At 31.8% G+C, this 18816-nt stretch overlaps 2 protein-coding genes across 5 annotated transcripts in view; one reads left to right on the top strand and one right to left on the bottom strand.

The window, feature by feature from the left end:
* Nucleotides 1-461: 461 nt before the first annotated feature.
* cops5 (COP9 signalosome subunit 5) lies at nt 462-8863 on the bottom strand. The gene is given in 8 exon segments (NM_200725.1): nt 462-702; nt 1725-1873; nt 5703-5814; nt 5930-6015; nt 6098-6163; nt 6561-6689; nt 8211-8445; nt 8547-8863. Coding segments are annotated over 8 exon segments (1005 nt in total). The 5' UTR covers nt 8684-8863; the 3' UTR covers nt 462-611.
* A 797-nt stretch (nt 8864-9660) lies between these two features.
* pign (phosphatidylinositol glycan anchor biosynthesis, class N) overlaps nt 9661-18816 on the top strand; it is a 36662-nt gene continuing 27506 nt past the window's right edge. For 2 of the 4 annotated variants that reach the window (XR_015524491.1, XM_087308693.1), the window contains exons 1-12: nt 9661-9953; nt 10128-10379; nt 12481-12602; nt 12677-12775; nt 12857-12963; nt 15374-15498; nt 16240-16370; nt 16900-17016; nt 18052-18092; nt 18175-18234; nt 18332-18424; nt 18504-18559. Coding sequence is in view for 3 of the 4 variants with exons in the window: in XM_087308693.1 (XP_087164819.1) it covers nt 10153-10379; nt 12481-12602; nt 12677-12775; nt 12857-12963; nt 15374-15498; nt 16240-16370; nt 16900-17016; nt 18052-18092; nt 18175-18234; nt 18332-18424; nt 18504-18559 (1178 nt within the window). In the remaining variant the exon portion in view is untranslated. Of the gene's footprint in view, nt 9954-10127; nt 10380-12480; nt 12603-12676; nt 12776-12856; nt 12964-15373; nt 15499-16239; nt 16371-16899; nt 17017-18051; nt 18093-18174; nt 18235-18312; nt 18425-18503; nt 18560-18816 lie in introns of those variants that run through there. The other 2 variants (NM_001310080.1, XM_087308694.1) reach the window with 2 other exon arrangements.

Raw genomic sequence — 18816 nt, 5'->3', positions numbered from 1 at the left:
AGATTTTATACATGGAAAGTTTGTACATGAAGTTTTACATGGTGTCCCATATTAGGATCTGCATTAAATTAAATTTATATAATGGATTTTATAAGTAAAACATAATAAATGCAGTTTTAGTGTTTAAAATCAATGTGAAAATTAATTATTATTTAATATATATATTTATGTAAAAATGATGTACTTATTCTGACCACTACTTACAAATATATAAAAGATGGCATTGAATTTTACTATATTGTACATTATTAATATTTTTGGCTGGCAAAAGGTCAGTAAAGGATAGTGGTTAAGTATTAATATTTAATCAACAACAATTAATATTTTTTTCCTCAAGAAAATAAACTGAAACAGAACATGTTCTTATGGTGGAGAAAATAAATAAAATGCTTGGACTCGTTTACACACAAGTAAACATAAGCAATGTACATTTAAAACATGAAGCGAAACCAGGCAATGTGTTAATGAATGAACAGCATTTATTATTATTTTGTTTTAACAAATGATAAATGATGCAAACATTCCTACAGGAGAATTCCTTAAATCTTTCAAAACAGAATCATAATGAAAAACACATAACTAGGTAAACAGAGAAGTCATCCAACATCAGTTTAGTTGGCAGATGTGTTCACTTGATTGAAGAGTTTATCTTTGATTACCTGGGACATCAAACCATGAATCGCTTCAATGGTTGTTTTGCAGCTGAAAAGAAAAGAACATTTTTTGGTCATTTACGTAAGATAACATGTCAAATTATTTATTCTAAAAATAACCTTTAAAAGAAATATGAAAGAAATCTAGAAACAAAATCACTTATAACATGAACATTACAAATGAGGTTTACTTTATAGAAAACAAAAATACTCCAGCAAAAAAACCTAAAAGTAATAATATTATAATAATAATTAGAATATTAGAGAAGCTACATAAAAACATATTTTGTACTGCAGTTTTAAAAATCTTTACATTTTAAATTGATCCAAAGCAATGTTTAATTTTTACAAAATTACATTAAGCTAAAAGACAAAATAATGAGTAAAAAGGAAATCAATATATTCAGTACTCAAATTCACTGACAATACATAGATTAGCTTAAAATTATTGTTATTTTGCATAATATTTGGAAAATAAATGTTTTTTGGTTTATGTTGTCTGTTTAATTTTTCCGTATATAGTTGAATTTAGAATTATTAGCCCCCCTGTATTATTAGCCCCCGTTTATTTCCCCCCTAATTTCTGATCAACAGAGAGAAGAGTTTTGAACACATTTCTAAACAAAATAATTTTTAATAAATCATTTCTAATAACTGATTTATTTTTGCTATGATGACATTAAATAATATCTGGCTAGATATTTTGGTTGATTATTGATATTGATTATTGATATTGATGGTTTGTTCCGTAGACTATTGAAAAAATATAACTTAAAGGGGCTAATAATATTGACCTTAAAATAGGTTTTAAAAAATAAAAAACTGCTTTTATTCTAGCCGATTAATTAATAGATTTTCTCCATGAGAAAAACATATTATCAGACATACTGTGAAAATTTCCTGGCTCTGTTAAACATAATTTGGGAAATATATAAAAAAAAAACTACAAAAAAACAAAAAACAAAGTGGGGCTAATAATTCTGAATTTAACTGTATATATGGAAACAAAAAAGACGATCTAAAGTGTTTTCCCTTTGGAATTTAAAACTGAATTAACAAGTATGGTGTTACCTGTCACGTGTTGCCTTTGCTAGTTTGTCCTCAGATTTTCTATCATGTGTGTCCAAGCCCAGCATGAAGCTGCCTCGTCCCAGCTGCGCTTCCGCCTGCTCCAGCTTCTCAGACAAGTCAAACACCTGTCCGGTGGTGTAGTCTGCATTCTGGAGAAACAACCATTAGACCAGACCTTGTAAGCAAAAACACTGCTTTTTCAGTCACCTGTCAATTTTAAGAATTTGGCTTTTGACATTTCATAAAGTGTGTTGTTTTACTTCTAATGGAATGAAAAAACAAAAAAACAAAAATACAACTTTAAGTGTTTCTTTTACGACATTTTGCCAATTTTTGTTTTGAAGTCCTCTTTTCAAAATGAGTTGTTCTCTGGCACTGAGCCATAAATCTCCACTTCAGCAACACACTCAAAGGATTTTTGCTGAATATATTCTAACTACTTATTTAAAACTACTTAATTGTTTTATGTTCAATCCACTTAAATGTGTAAAAACAAACTAACTTAATTTGTGTTGGGCGAACATGAATGCATTGTGCAAAACCCTATATTTTTTTAGGAACACTTACATACACCAAACTGCACACTACTATTTAGATTTCTGAAGGTTTCTACATTACAAAACTTGCCTATCTATACGTTTTAAAGTAATTTTTTTTCTTTTCTGGCTGTTGACAGTATTTTCTGAATTATAGCGATAACATGGGATTCCTAAAATCCTCCCTCTAAAAAACTATAAGACTATAATATAAAAAACAAATTAATTAATAAACGAGTACTCAGTTTTGTTCAGATTTGTGTGTTAGAAATGTATGAAGATATGCATAATTTAACCAAACAATTCCTCTACTGCATATATAAACAACATTTTAGAAGACCTGTAACATGAATGTTTGCAATTCTTAATCGAATCAAATCAAATGGGTAAGTATGGTCAAATCAGGTATTTATTTTTTAACCTTATTCACCTCGAAGTGCCTTAAAACGCCACTTCGCTTGCTCTCATTTATTGCAAAAAACACCTAAACGCCTTTCATCAATGGTCAGTGCAAAATCTTGTTGAACAGTTTGCTGAAGCCCCTGAATGAGGTCTCAAATGTTTGCAGAGGGTGAGGTTGTAAACAGCTGAAACAAAGAGTCGCAATAAACACAGACTCGATATGACTTAAGGTCTATAGTGACGATGTAATCGCTGACAACACTTCTGCTTTGGAGAAGCAAGTCGCTCTTGACAAGTAGTCAATTTATCTGCAGCACATGAGGCCGCTGTTTAGATAGTCCACAGCTCAACGAAAGCCTTAAACAAAGCTCATGACAGAATGTCGTAGAAGACGATGACAAGCTTTCAAAACAAATAGGCAGGGAAACAAAAGCAGCATCTACAAATATTAATCATGTGCACAGGTTGTCAACAAGCCCCCCTGCCATATTTGCAATCTCCTAAAATGCTTAAACCGTTAGGAATGCAAAGCTCCAGGATAATAAATATGTGAATATCTTAACAGGAGAAAGAAGAGATGATTTTGGAATATTAGCAAAGTGACAAAAAGATTAATACAAGTATAATATTTCTATTATTATTATTAATATATACATTCTTTCTTTCTATATATAATGCCCAAAACTACTTTACACTCTAGCCAATGGCTGCTGAGTGAAAACTGTGAAATTACTTAAATTAATCTTTAAGTTCATAATAATAATAATAATAATAATAATAATAATCATTAAATAATTGAATTATAACAATATACAATTGCATGTATAATAGGGCTGCACAATATACTGTTTCAACATCAATTTTGCAATGTGTGAATCAGCAATATTCATATCGCAGGATATGCAATGTCAAGTTTGTAGTTGATCAGCATCACAGTTCTGAACATGGGATTTGTGGAGTCATTGCAAAGTTTCACCCTAAAATAGAGTGTAATATTTTCATTTAGATGAATTTTTAAGACCTGTGACTGTGTATGATTTAAGCAAACCTAAACCAAAAGGTTATAAAGGTATATAAACCAAAATGAATTGTATTTAACTACTTGTACTATGAAGACTGTACACTATACATTGTTATTTTATCTGTTATTATAAAATTTCTATACCTTAATACTATTAGATTCCGCAGAAAACCATCACATGAATTTATATTTGTTCAATACAAAATGTAAAACTGTACAAAATGTAAAAACATGAATTCATTCCAAATGGAGTTATACGCCATCTTGTGAACTTACAGTGCTCAGCATAATTGAATACACCCCATTTTGAATATTTGTATCCATTTCTCAGTAAATATAGGCAATGTATTTTGGTGCATTTAAACAAAACAGATTTATAAAACAGATATATTTATTAAAAGAATATTTTAGTCACCAAACATGTTTACAAATTGTAAGATAATACAATTAAATTTAAGCAAATTAATGCAAAAAATATTTATATTTATTACCTACAAAATTTCAACAAAAATTTTCAGTTTTTTTTTGTTTCACTTAATTTTTTTTTCTGTTTTAAAATTTGTATTTAATATTTTTTATAACATATGAATTTGACTGTACTAGTTTTTGGACCGTTATCGTAAGTTATTTTGTTAGACAAGCTCCAGATTTGACTTCAGTACAGACTAGTCTAATGTTTATGCACACATATATTATTGTAAAGCTTCCTATTAAAAATTTAAAAGACAGATTTGTGAAGGGTGTACATATATATGCTGAGCACTGTATGTTACTATCGCAATATACATTGCAGACAAACTAAATATTGCAATATGAGTTTTAGTCCAACATCATGCAGCCTTAATAATAGAACTATAAAATGAGAAAAAAATTATATTTATGCTGTTTTTACTTTGCTTTATTTTGGCAAAAATTTGAGGGTTAATTTCTCATTGGAAATGCTTTTTTGGGGACAACAGATTTTGAAATCATTCTTTTCTCTTCTTTGTAAAAACTTTATTTTGCAGAGATTATTGTACTAATGTTTTGCTTCTTGTACTAATGTTTTGCTTCTTACACTGTCTTTACACACCTGAAACTTGCCTACAGCACTTATTCATTGTTGCTCTTATAGTTGTGTAAATTGCTTCCTTGTCCTCATTTGTAAGTCGCTTTGGATGAAAGTGTCTGCTAAATGACTAAATGTAACTGACAGTTTAATTGCAAAAACAGTTTACATACAACATTCGTTACAGATTTTATTTGACTCCTTTATGGGAAAAACAGCAATTGTGATTTTTAAAGATAATACAGATCCCCTTCACTCAGCTTTTGAAATGTTACCATCGGGACCAAGCTTAAAATGCATGGAACATGAAGAAATACTTATAAGAAGTCATTTATCCCTATTGCAGTTGTATTAAACCTTACCACTGTTTAATGTGAACGGTGCGGTTGTTAAGAATAATCTGGAGTAATATGTATGGGGCTAATATGGTTGTCTTGAAGAGTGTTGCTATTATGTTATTGTTGTACGGTTTATTTATGTTACCAGTGTAAAAGACAAATTTCCTTTCTGTGCCAAGCAGAAAAGATAATAATGTTTAAACTAAAATTAACATAATGTAGCTTTCAGAACTGAAGCCCTTTAATTTAAACAATTTACAGGGAAAAGGTTGAAAGTGATTTTCTATGCTCCTCAATTTTTCATTGTATTTGCAATCTCTTATATAATAGAAATGAATACATGCATGCCTGCTTCATAAAAGCTATATTGTCACCCTTCATCACATTTACTGTAGATGTTTTTAGAAACTGGTCAGAAATTCAGATTTTGGATTTTTTGTATTTATATTTTTGTAACAATTTACAGTGGTTCAGGCCATTTTTTGATTTAAGAACAAATTCCAAGCAAAAAAAAAAAAAGGCTAGACTTAAATTTATGCCGTTTATATTAAGTAATCCAACATGACAGATGATGTTGGCACATATCTAAATGTAATATATATTAATTTTACACCAATAAAAGTGTGTGCTTACTGTCAGTAGGCTTGAGGAGCTCAAAGTGTTGACCCAATACTTATTCCACAGCAGCTCTAGGAGTTTGCGGTCCAGGGAAGACTTAAAATAAGACACTTCTAATGCATAATACCTAAAAACAAACAACAGCTTATCGTTAACTGCAAGTCAATATATTTTCAAAATATAACAAGTGCATAAAAAGGCTAAAAAAAAGGAAATATATTCAATATGTCATGCACACTTACTGTTTGCAATGCACTCCAAAATCCTCAATTTTGTTAAGAGGTATCGTCTGGTATTCAGAAGGACCCTCATCTGGAGGCTTGTAACCCTATTTTTAAACATTTGAATGTGATTCAACATCTTATAAAACGCATATAAATTAGATACAGTTGCCTAAAAATAGTTGCTACCTTCGGATATGTCCTGAAAGCTCCAAGATTGACCTTCCCTGCGGATATAGTCCTTGTGGGATCGATCTGAGGATGAAAAATTACAAGGACTGAAATTAGCAAAAGAGTTCAGTCAAATATAACAAATAAAAACAGTAAGCTGCCAGTTTTGCGAGTGAAAGTTATGAACGCCAGCTTGCTATTTGCCCTCGGCACTACATAAGCAATGAAGGATAAACTGTATAATGTATTCTGTTACAAAGGCAACAGTCATTAATCAGACAGCAGTACAAATGTCATCAACTCATTTGTGTCTTGAGGGTCAATTATGGATCACTGATAAAGCTGAATTTAAACCGATACTTTTAACTATTTCATAGCGGAGCTGTTTTCCCCTTGTGTCTTTTGAGATGGATGGTAACCCGCTTTAAAGAGGGAAATCAGCAAAATATGCAACAAGTTTAACATTTCCAACAGCGCTTACCACTACTGCGACAAAGGGCTCTTGAAACTGCTGGTTAAGCATCTGAGTGCTGACATCTATGCCTGAAAGCCAGCAGCCGTATCCTGGATGACTGTGGTACCATCCAATGGCATTCTCCAACCGCCCCACCTAAATAAATATATAGACAATTAACCTCAGAATTATTGAACTTCCATATCAATTCTTTCATATGCTGGTTATTGCGAATTGATGCATAATGTGTTTATACATTTATAAAGTGCATTTTTGAGTTCCTGTCGCTTGTCAAATTTTATTTTTTATTTTATTTTTAAAATCATATTTAATGGCAAATATATCTCAATTAATATTAGACCTTTCAATCTGAATAATAATAATATTAATGATAATTATAATAATAAAAAATCTTTAAAATATTGTTAGAGTAAAAAATTAATTTGCTTGTTCATTTCTGTTCCTGTATTGCATCTGTTAAGTATTTAAATTTTTTGTAGTATTTATTAATTACTTTGATGTGATAAACACATCTGTGTCCTTACTGCATGCAGTCCCTCAATAGTAAAGTATGAAAACTGAATAAAAAAAAAAAAAATTATATTTATATAATAGGGCTGCATAATATACTGTTTTAAAATTGATACCGCAATGTGCGCATCTGCAATAGTCACATCGCAGGATCTGCAATGTCGAACCGTTATTATAATTGACCAGGAACCACATTTGAAAACACTCATGATGTGTGCAGTCATTGCAACGTTCAACCATAAAGTTACCAAAACCTTCACTATTTCTGTGCGTTTTCACCATTTACTCTAGCAAAAGAAATTACATTTCTAACTTTATGGTTAGAATGGTTTCACACTGGATTATTAAATTTGTAAATCTGAATATTGCTAGACTTCTAGAAAATCATAAAGCACTGTATATTTTATTTGCCTTTTATTTTCTATTTGTTCTCTACTGTATTGGTTTATTATATTTTATGTGGACCCACTCCCTTACATTAGAATGTCAACGTATCGAAAACTATACATTCTTTCCAAATAGACCTTTTTAATTTAATAGCATTCAATTTCTTTTTGTTTCAAGTCCTGTGACAAGAATTCTGTTCCGTCTCTCAATTAATATTAGAAAGTAAAGACTAAATAAATAATAATTATAAAAGATCTAGGATGATTTTTAGAGGAGTATAGGAATACAATTCATGTTTATTTTAGTTCTGGTAACTGTTCACTTTTTATTTTAGATTTTTTTTTAAATCACATTCGAGTTTATTAGATTTAAATGGTTCTGTGATGCGATACATATTTAGATGTCCAACTACTTCATATATTCTCTCTATTAATCCTAAACATGAAAACAGAATACAAACCAATAACTTTCTTTACTCTTTAAATTGTAATTTTTATATACACGTTTTAAAAAGGTAACCACAACATGTAGCTTCTCACATAACATTGGATCAATCCTAAAAACGTAATGCAGAATAATTATAAATAACAATTAATAAAATATTTGTGATGATATTGCTCTTGATTAGAAAATCTTAAAGATCAGCATACATGCTCCACATATAAAGCAGTGGATATGATCATGTTTATAAACAAACTGTGCTTATATTTATCACTATTCATCTAATATGAATTTTAGAGTAATTATAAGTCAGTGTACCTGTTTAGCATTCTCTATATAAGCAGCCATGTATTCATAGGCTGCAGCCTGAGCGTTGACTCTGGTTTCAGTGCCTTCCACTGGTAAAGCAAAACTGTCCATGATGATCATGGTCTCTCCATCCACCTTCCCCAGCATAAGTCCCATCACCTCCAGGTTTCCTCCAGATCTAGCGTGCATCACCATCTTCAGCAGTGCCAACGCCGATAGCTTGCAGTATTTAAAATAATGATGACTGTAAACAATTAAAACAGTGTAGGTTACACAACAGTGGTATTAATAATTCGAAAACAAGCCGGGCCTCTAGGAGACATCATTTTGGTTTTGTTTACTTACTCTTTAGTCCACGGTTTGGCCGCCAGAATTTCTTGTTGTTGTTTTTTGTCATATTTATATATTTCGTCGATACTCTGAACTTCCTGCATGCTGTTTGACAGCTCCCATGTTTTCATCGCTATGCTACTGCCAGCCATAGCTAATACTACAGTCGGCTTATATCTTCTGTTCGACTATAACGAAGTATGATTAATAACACTCGCAATTAATAAAATATGAAGAGCTAGATAATGTTAAAATTGTGTAGTTTATCTAACTATTTAAATAGATCATTTAGCAATAATTAACAAAGCTCTTGCAGTACTCCTTTTCTGAACAACTCTACAACCTGAGTGAAGCGAAGCGAGCGACCGTACGGGTTACTAAGGAATAAAATTGATGCCAAAATAAGAGTCCTGAACGCAAACCGACCGCTACTGTTTTACAGTCTATGGCACCGCCACTGTTTCTTGATATATTCGTTTTTGTTTAGTTGTTTATCTAAGATATGGTTCGATCTATGTCATTTCTGTTTAATGACCCACTTCGTAATGTGACAAAATAGTGTTAAAAATTGATCTACCTAATTATTTGCAAATAATAGAGGTCATATTTGGTCTATTTCTATTTGTATTATATTATAGAATTATGATATTGTATTTCTGAATATATTAATTATTAACACATTTACTTTCTTAAAAAATAATTATCCTCTTTAATTAAACTTGTATTTATTTGTCTTTATTTGTCAATTGTTTTAATATTTTTAAAAATTGCATGTTGGATAATTTATAATATGTTATGTACTCATATTTGTGTCAGTTATTTCATTATTTTTTACAATTATTAAATTGTTTATTTTTTATTTTATATCTCAATATAATGTTTGATTGTTTATTTTAAACTAATTTATTGTTTAAAGCATTTAAAATTTACGTTTCTTTTTATATATTTTATTCTAAATTTTTATTTTTTTATTTTTTTTGTGCAATTTTTTATTGTAAAAAGGGAGAAATTTCAGTTGAATCAAATAAAGTTGTAAACAGTCATAAACTCGCTGGCATTTTAAAGCACCTCTTTTGTTTTTATGAAAATATTAACGTGGCGTTAAAAACTACATTTCCCAAAATGCACTGCGCAGACACAGTTCAAAGGTTACTGCTACAAGGAAGTGCAGAAAAGTTCTCAGTTAATCTTCTTACAAACTATTTGGTTTAGCAGGTCAGAACTCAAAGATACAAAAGCACCTTAAAACAGATTAAAAGCCCATGCGCGGGTTTTGCTTCAGGGCGTTTCGTTCCCGCGCACTCCTGCTCTGCCCGGTGCTTTCATTGACAGATTAACGTTACATGATACCTTTATATGTCTTCTGTCCACCTTCAACTAATCAGCTTTATGAATCTGTTTCAATCTCAAATTAGCAGAAAGGTAAGTACAATCTTAAATAAACCCCTAACGTTACTTTTAAAAAAATGTTGTACAATATAACTTATTTGAACCTACTGTCCTGCTAATGTAAAACTAATTCATAATAAAAATCTATTAGACTAATAACAGAATGTTTTCATAAATTCATTTGTGTATCTTCTTTTTGTAAATCAGTGTCAAAGGTCTGACTGGAGACAAGATGAAGATGGTGACATTCTTCGTTGTGGGACTCATTGTGCATGTAGTCTTCTTTCTCTGCATATTTGACATTTATTTCACATCTCCTCTTGTCCATGGAATGACTCCTCAGCGGGTCTCTCTGCCCCCTCCGGCCAAGCGCCTGGTGCTGTTTGTGGCAGATGGTTTGAGGGCCGACAGCCTCTTTAAGCCAGACGACAGTGGGACATCCAGGGCTCCTTACCTAAGGTGACGAACACTGGATAATCTTTGTCCTGTTTACCCATGTGCTCCAGAGAGTTCAGAATTGTTTATGTTAGTCATTAATGTCTAAATAATATCTATTAGTCATGCTTAATGTTAAAAATATTCACCATCCTTCATGATTTCATAAAAAAAAAAAAAAATTCACCTAAGCATTGCATTTAATATTCCATTCATTCATTCATTCATTCATTCATTCATTCATTCATTCATTCATTCATTCATTCATTCATTCAGAGTTATATGTATCTAAGTGTTAAATCTATTTAATAGCATAGTAGAAGTTACATTTTTACAAAAACACATCCTCATACAGTATATTGTGTAAAAACAAACAAAATAGATATGTATTTTATAGGTAAAACTACTTAATTTAGTTTACACTAAATAAAATGCATATAGTACAACTTAATTTACTAATTACATTTTATGCATGTATTTATTTATTCATTATTCTGTTGGATAAAGTTTTTCTGATCACACTTTACAATAATGTTTCATTAGTTAAATGTTTATGTATTTACTAACATGAACTAATAATAATGAACAATACTTGTACAGCATTTATTAATCATAGTTCAGCATTTACTAATGCGTTATTAAAATCCTAATTCATGCTTGTTAACATTGTTTAATACAGTGAGTTAATGTGAACTAAGATTACATAACTTTATTGCCATTAATTAGAGTTAACAAAGCTGCATTTAATACTGTATGTGTTGTTATTATTTGTTCATGTTAGTAAATGCATGAACTAATGTACCTTATTGTAAAGTATTACTATTAATTTTACCATATTTCTTTTTACTTTAACGTCATCTTAAGGACCACTAATGAGCTCCCCTTCCCACCAGTTTATGCCTGTCATACATTAGGGCCTCTATTTTAACAATTTAGGGGCAAAGTCTAAAGCGCATGGCACAAAAGCATTAAGGGCGTGACTGAATCCACTTTTGCTATTTTAAGGACAGATCAGTACAGTTTGGTCTAACAGGGTTGTGCTTATTCTCTTAATGAGTTCTGGGTGTGTTTTGAGCATAACGTGCATTTAAACAATCTCTGTTTGAAAGTCTGATCTCCCATTTCCTTTAAGAGTCAGTTGCGTCATGCCAGGGTGCGTTTTACATCATTTACATGATGAACTTTGTAAGTGGAAAAACTGAATGCTTTACTAGCGAGAAAACAGTTAAACAGACCATCTGTTCAAGGATAAAGAATGAGCCACCTCCATTCGACCTCTTTACTTTCTCTTTATTTTACTTTACTCTTAACCTTACTCATTTACTTTCGTGGACAAGGAAACGGTGTTGCACAAACTACATATTTAATTTCGTTTGTTAAGCACAGAGATTTGTTTCAGAACTATTTCTAAATTCAGTTCTAATTTCCCGCAAAGGAATAAATTAACAATAATAACAAAGTGTAGTCAAAAATCTGAGCTATATCCAAACACACATACTATTCTTATGCCCCATATGGTGTTGCATACGTCTCCATAACCTGACAGGTGGACAAATCTAAACCTTTGTTAAAACAAATATAAATTTGTGTATAATAAATATTAGTATTAATAATTTAACATCATACAAATGCAAATTATACAAAAAGCCCCCCAAGGTGAAGAGGGCATGGAGGTAGTGGTTGTTATATTTATAAAGAAAATATTAATTTTTGTAATATTTTAATCCTTAAATTTTTTCATATTTGTGTATTGCTGCACATCCTGTGTGTATTAAGTAATGTGTACGTGTTTTTGGAATGGCATATGCGCTGGACTTGGTTAGTGGCGCAGAATATTTCAGTTCCTCAAAATAGCAGCGCTCCAACAAAGCTCCTTAATGCACCCCCCTTATAGAGCTGAACACTCATGAGTCCACAAAGTGGCAAAAATGGATTTGCTATTTAAACAACATGGCCCAAAAACATGAAAATTAGGTTTGCACTGGTCTGAAAATTGGAACAAACCACGGCAAACACATCTTGCGCCTAATTGCGCCGGGTGTATAATAAGGCCCTTGGTGTATACAGGTATATTGTTTTATTTATTTGTGCTTTTTTTTTCCTTCATGCTGTTTCCTGTCATAAGGAGTGTGATTGAAGAGGGCGGCACATGGGGAGTTTCACACACACGGGTCCCTACTGAATCACGCCCAGGACATGTCGCTCTAATAGCAGGCTTTTATGAGGACGTTAGTGCTGTTGCCAAGGGTAAGCAGTCATATCTGTGTTTGTATCTAGCTTTCTATGTGTGTAAAATCAATCATGTGCGCCTGTGTTTCCAGGCTGGAAGGAGAATCCAGTGGAGTTTGATTCTGTCTTTAATGAGAGCAGATATACCTGGTGTTGGGGAAGCCCTGATATATTGCCAATGTTTGCTAAAGGTATAACCACACACCTACGAGTTGGTCTGGGGAAGCATGTTGTTTTTATCTGGTGGTCTTATCAGCATGTGTGTTTTGTAGGTGCCACTGGAGACCATGTCTACACTCACACTTACCCTCCAGAGCGAGAGGACTTCGCCTCCACTGATGCTTCCAGACTCGACACATGGGTGTTTGATGAAGTGAAGGTAGGACGCTCTTGTGCAATCACTTCATATTCATTTATTATGTGTAGCTTTTCAATGCATATTGTCATTGATATGTAAAAAAATGCTAGAAATTACAATATTTGTATGTAAGTTTAAAAGAAATGTTAGCAGAACTTTATAAAATAAAACAAATATTTTTTTTACAGAAACCCTAAAAATCCTGATAAACTGAGAATTTTCAAGTTGTCTCTATTTTTTTCCACTAGTTGTTTATATCAATGCAGCGGGGAAAATAAGCATTAAAGACTTGATGTTTCCTGAGAATAATATATATCTAAAGGAGCTGTTGACATGGAATTGAAACAGATTTTGGTAAAAACCTCAATAATACAAACATAAAAATACAACAAAAACCTGAAAAATGAGTTATGTGTGACAACAATGAAATGACACAAGGAGAAAGTTCTGAACTACTGAACCGTATGTAATACTTTATACAAAAGGCTTTTTTTGGTGATGGCAGCTTAAAGATGCCTCTTATATGGAGAATAAAGTCCCATGAATTGCTCAGGTGTGAGTTTTTCACAATGTTCAACAGGATGTAAAAATCTTGATGGTTCTGTGGGTCTCGTCTATCAAATCTGATGTTTATTTTGTATATTATATCGGATTCAGTTCAGGTGATTGGCTGGGCCATTCTACAGCTTGATTATCTTTCTCTAAAACTATTTGAGTTTCCTTGGCTCTGTTTTGGATCATTGTCTTGCTGAAATGTCCATCATGGTGGATCATCTTCATCATACTGATAATGTATTCATTGGACTGAAGCAGCTAATATTCATTTACAATGAAGAAGGGCAGAGGGTTGCTGAATAACTTCTGAGAGTTTTCTGCTGCTGTCAGGGCTTTCACTACCTTTCTATACCTCCCTTTCTTTATGTGTTCAATACTTTTTTCCTGTGTCATTTCATTTATTACACATAACTTAATTTGTAAACAAATTAGATTTGTTTTCTTTGCAATTATTGATTTATTTGGTTGTTACAACATCTGGGGTAAATTTCAATTTCAACTCAACAGCACCTTTAGAAATATGTTTTCTGAGAAAAATGGTGACATATTCAATACTTATTTTCCCTGCTGTATGTAATATATCACATAAAGCTCATGTATAAGGCTTTCTTGATCAAAAACAGTAAAATGTTACACACTCAAAAATATTTAAATTATTTAAAATGTATTTATTATTTAGTAATAATATACAGTGTCTATCTGTGCATTATCAAGACATTTTTTATCACTGTAATAGTTGATTCAGCAGCTATTGCTTCATTCTTCAATATCATGATACTTTAAAAAGCAAAAAAATATTAACGCAAGAAACATTTATTAACATTTTTTTTTAAAACTTGATACAATTTTTCAGAAAGTGCTGATTAATAGAAAGTTTATAATTTATTTAGAAAAAAAGAACTGCATTTATTTGAGTCTAAATCAATTTGTTACTTAGAAATATAAAATACCTTGTGAAAATATAACTCGATCAAATACAGTAAAATGTTACACTTGAAAATAATTACATTATTTAAAATATATTTCTAATTTAAAATAATATAACATCTAGCTCTTCTATATTAATTTATATTTTTTTATTTACAGTGAGGGTTAGCTGATTTAACAGCTATTGCTTCATTTTTTTCTCTCACAATCCTTCTAAAACCATTCTTGTATTTTAAAGCAAGAAACATTAATTGTTAACAATTGTGAAAATAGTTTACATTCAATCATTCATTTATTTTCTTTTCGGCTTAGTCCCTTTATTAATCTGGGGTTACCACAGCAGAATAAACCACCAACTAATCAAGAATACGTTTTTTAAGCAGCTGATGTCCTTCCAGCTGCAACCCAGCACTGGGAAACATCCATACACACTCATTCACACTCATACACTTTGGATATTTTAGCTTACCCAATTCACCTATAGCACTTGTCTTTGGAATTTTGGGAAAACCGGAGCACCCGGAGGAAACCCACGCAAACACGGGGAGAACATGCAAACTCCACACAGAAATGCCAACTGACCCAGCTTAGTCTTGAACCAGCGACCTTCTTGCTTTGAGGTGATCATGCTATCCACTGCGCCACCGTGATGCCCTGAAAATAGTTTTAGTGCTTCATTTTTTTTTGGAAACCATGATTAAAAAAATTCAGAAAGTGCTGATAAACAGAAAGTTTATAAGTTAAGAAAGAAGAACAGCATTTGCTTAAGTCTATATAAAAAAATATGTATATATATTAAAAATATAAATTATATTGTGATAATATTGATAAAAAAAAACAAAATTTCTTGACTTCCTTCTGATAAAAAGTTAATGTATTATTGCTAAATAATAAAAAATTAGACCATAAATTGTCTTCACTGATCAACTTATTTCATATTTTTATGAAGGATTTTCTCACTGCTGCCAAAAGCAATGAAACTTTACTAAAGAAGTTACATGAAGAACAAAACGTGTTTTTCCTTCATCTACTGGGGATTGACACCAATGGTCATGCCCACCGGCCCATGTCAAAGTAAGCTCATTTTACATCACCGCACCAATCAATGACAATGAAATTCACTAAAATTACATTGTAATTCACCAGAACCTTTTTACTTTATCTTTATTTATTTTACTGTTTTATGGAAGCCACTTTTAAAAAATGTTGTAAAAGCTGCATAATAAATTTTGTTGTATTGTACAATAAGTGATCGTTCTCCCAAAAATAGACATTTCCTCACCATTGGCTCACACTCAGGTGATTCTAAACTTTTATGAATTTTTTTCTTCTGTTGAACACAAAGCAAGATATTCATAAAGTTATTCATATTTTTACGTTTTTTGTAGTCGATGGCTGTTTGTTTTCCAACATTCTTCAGTGTATCTTCATTCGTGTTCTGCAGAAGGAAAAAAAGGATGAGTAAATGAAGACAGAATTCCATTTTTTTTTTTACAAATAGTCCATTTCAATGTGGTAATGTCATAGGCCCTTGAACATTTCCTGCTTGTTATCATAATTTAACTGTAACAAGAGGCAATTCAATCATAACTTCATGTTAAAACTGCTATCATAGCATTATTTGTCAATATGTGGACCTCTTTGGATTCTTGAAATCTATGGAAATAAAAAATGTAAAATAGGAAAATGCATTAGGACCATTGTTATTGTTTAAGTCCCTCGAAATGGTCAATAAAATCCACAAGGACCAAATATACCACTAGATGGTGCTACAGTAGCTGTCAAAGCCTTGCATTTAATATTTTCTGCTTCCAGGGAATGTCTAGAGAACATTGGTCTGGTTGATGCTGGTGTCGCTGACATTGTCACTGTGATGGATGACTTTTATGGCCATGATGGAAAAACGGCTTATGTTTTTACTTCTGACCATGGCATGACAAATTGGGGTAAAACATCTCTCTGACCTAGTCTTTAGAAGTCTAAGATAGGATGTTTTGTTAACATAATTTTATCCGTCTAAATTAAGTCCAAAGTTTATAAATCAAATAGCATTCTTTTGATTTATATCACTGTTCAAGTTCAAATCAGCAGAACTTATCCACCTTTTGCCTCCCTTGACTATTGCATTTCAAATGATTGGTTGCACTAAAAGAACTGAAACAAAACTAATTTAGATAATAAGGTGGCTTAAGATATACGTATATAGTGTACATATAATGAAGACTGATATTACGAAAACTGCTTGGTACTGAGATTAGTATAAAAGTGTATTTATTTAGAGGTTTCTTTAACGATTTTGCGGTCTGCTGAAAATAATTTACTGTGAGAAGAATTATGTACACAATGATTTAAGAAATGCTTCATCAATTGTTAACAGTTTATTGTAAGTTACTCCTATAATTCACTCAAAGCATAATGGTGTGCATGACAAAGGTGAATACATCTGTACACGACATATGACCTTATGTTTTATAGGATCTCACGGTGCAGGACATCCCTCGGAGACTCTGACCCCGCTGGTAGTGTGGGGCGCTGGGGTTCAGAAGGCACAATGGGAGACCTCTCAGAAATATGAGGATAATTATTTAAAAGGTTTGTTGAATGGTGTGTCAGTGGCAATAGTATCTGGATGCAGCCTCTTTGATACAATGCACTCAATGAAATGATTGGGTAGGGTTAGGGGTAGGGTTAGGGGTGGGGTTAGGTGAGCACATTAAACACCATTGGATGCGGCTCAGATTACTATGCACCAGGTCTGCATCCAAACCCCTCTCCTCAGTGGCCTAACACTATGGTAAGCCATTTTAACATGTAAACTGTAAAATGTGCCTGTGTCCATTTTCATGCTACATAATTTTAGATACTAGTTGCTCTTTATTAGATAGCAGAACTTTTTTTTTTTGAGTACTAATGGCTATTATCAGATACTACTGCTTAATCATTTGATACTTGTACTTAATAAATACATTGAAGTTTTTAATAATTGCTTGTAGTTGGATACTAATTCCATTAGATACTAATTTAAAAGATTAAAATAGATTCCACTCAATGGCCTAACACTATGGCAAGCCATTTTAATATATAAACTGTAAAAGGTGCCAGTGTCCTTTTTCATACTTCATATTTATAAATACTAGTAGCTATTCAATAAAAACCAGAACTTTTATTTTAGATACTAATAAATATTTTCAAATACTAGTACTTATTAAGTACAAAATAGCGTATATTAAATGCTAGTAGTTGGATACTAATTCCATTACATAAGTATTTTATAAGATACTAATAGATTCCACTACCATTAGATGCGTATGTATTTATTTATTGGGTGCTAGTATTTAAGAAATAATTACTAGTAGGAAGGTAAGTTTGACCTGTGGTTTGACCTATATTCAGAATTTGTTCTCTGCATTTACCATATCTTAAGTACACACACCTGCACAAATGTAAACATACAGTCTTAGCAGAGGGTAGCCACTCTATCTAAAATATGTACTTCTAAATATGTATAGTTTTTAGAATAAATGTGAAATCTTTTGTTTTACTAATACCCCCCCATCTCTATTAACAGACATTAAATCACCATAAACCAACAAAATAGATTGTCTTTTAACATTCTTTGCCTTTCAGAATGGGGGTTAGAGAGCTACAGGAGAGTGGACGTCAATCAGGTGAGATTTTCTTTCTGATTTACATATGAAATGTCTATAAAGGATGAAATATTGCTGATCTGATCTTTTCATGCTGTTGCAGGCTGATATTGCCCCACTAATGTCATCTCTTATAGGCATTCCCTTTCCTTTGAACTCTGTGGTGAGCTTAATTTTAGAGATTTGAGATCTGCAATTCATTTTGTGAACTTGCACACATTGCTTATATAATCTTCTGAAGTATTTTTGTTGCTTTACAGGGGGTTTTACCGCTGAGTTACCTGAATAACAGCCAGCACTTTAAGGCTGAGAGCATGTATGCAAATGCTATTCAGATCTTGGAGCAGTTCAGGGTAAAGTATAGTACATTTCAGTTCATTCTGGTTGGTTTATTTAAATTAGTTAGCTATTTTTTTTTTTTTTAATCCACAGGTAAAATTGGCACAGAAGAAAGAAACAACGATATCGTTTTTGTTCACACCATACCAGTGAGTATAAGTCAGTGCTAAGGGAGAGTTTAACAAACAGACATTTCTTGAATTCTTAGGTATATATTTGGGTATATTTAATTTATAATTTATTTTATAAAGGTCTGTTAACCTTTCCTAAAACTTCAAATAAAAGTATAGATTAAAATAAACAATAGCTTAAATTATATATATAAAATATAATAATATTGTACAAAAATAACAGTAGAACTAGAGATACTCAAACTAGGGTCCGACAGGATCAACAGGCTGGCGCA

Source organism: Danio rerio, chromosome 24 (genome assembly GCF_052040795.2).
Source record: "Danio rerio strain M-AB ecotype USA chromosome 24, GRCz13ab, whole genome shotgun sequence".
Lineage (NCBI taxonomy): Eukaryota > Metazoa > Chordata > Actinopteri > Cypriniformes > Danionidae > Danio > Danio rerio.
The sequence above is the reverse complement of the archived record's forward strand: the minus strand, read 5'-3'. Positions and strand labels throughout refer to the sequence as shown.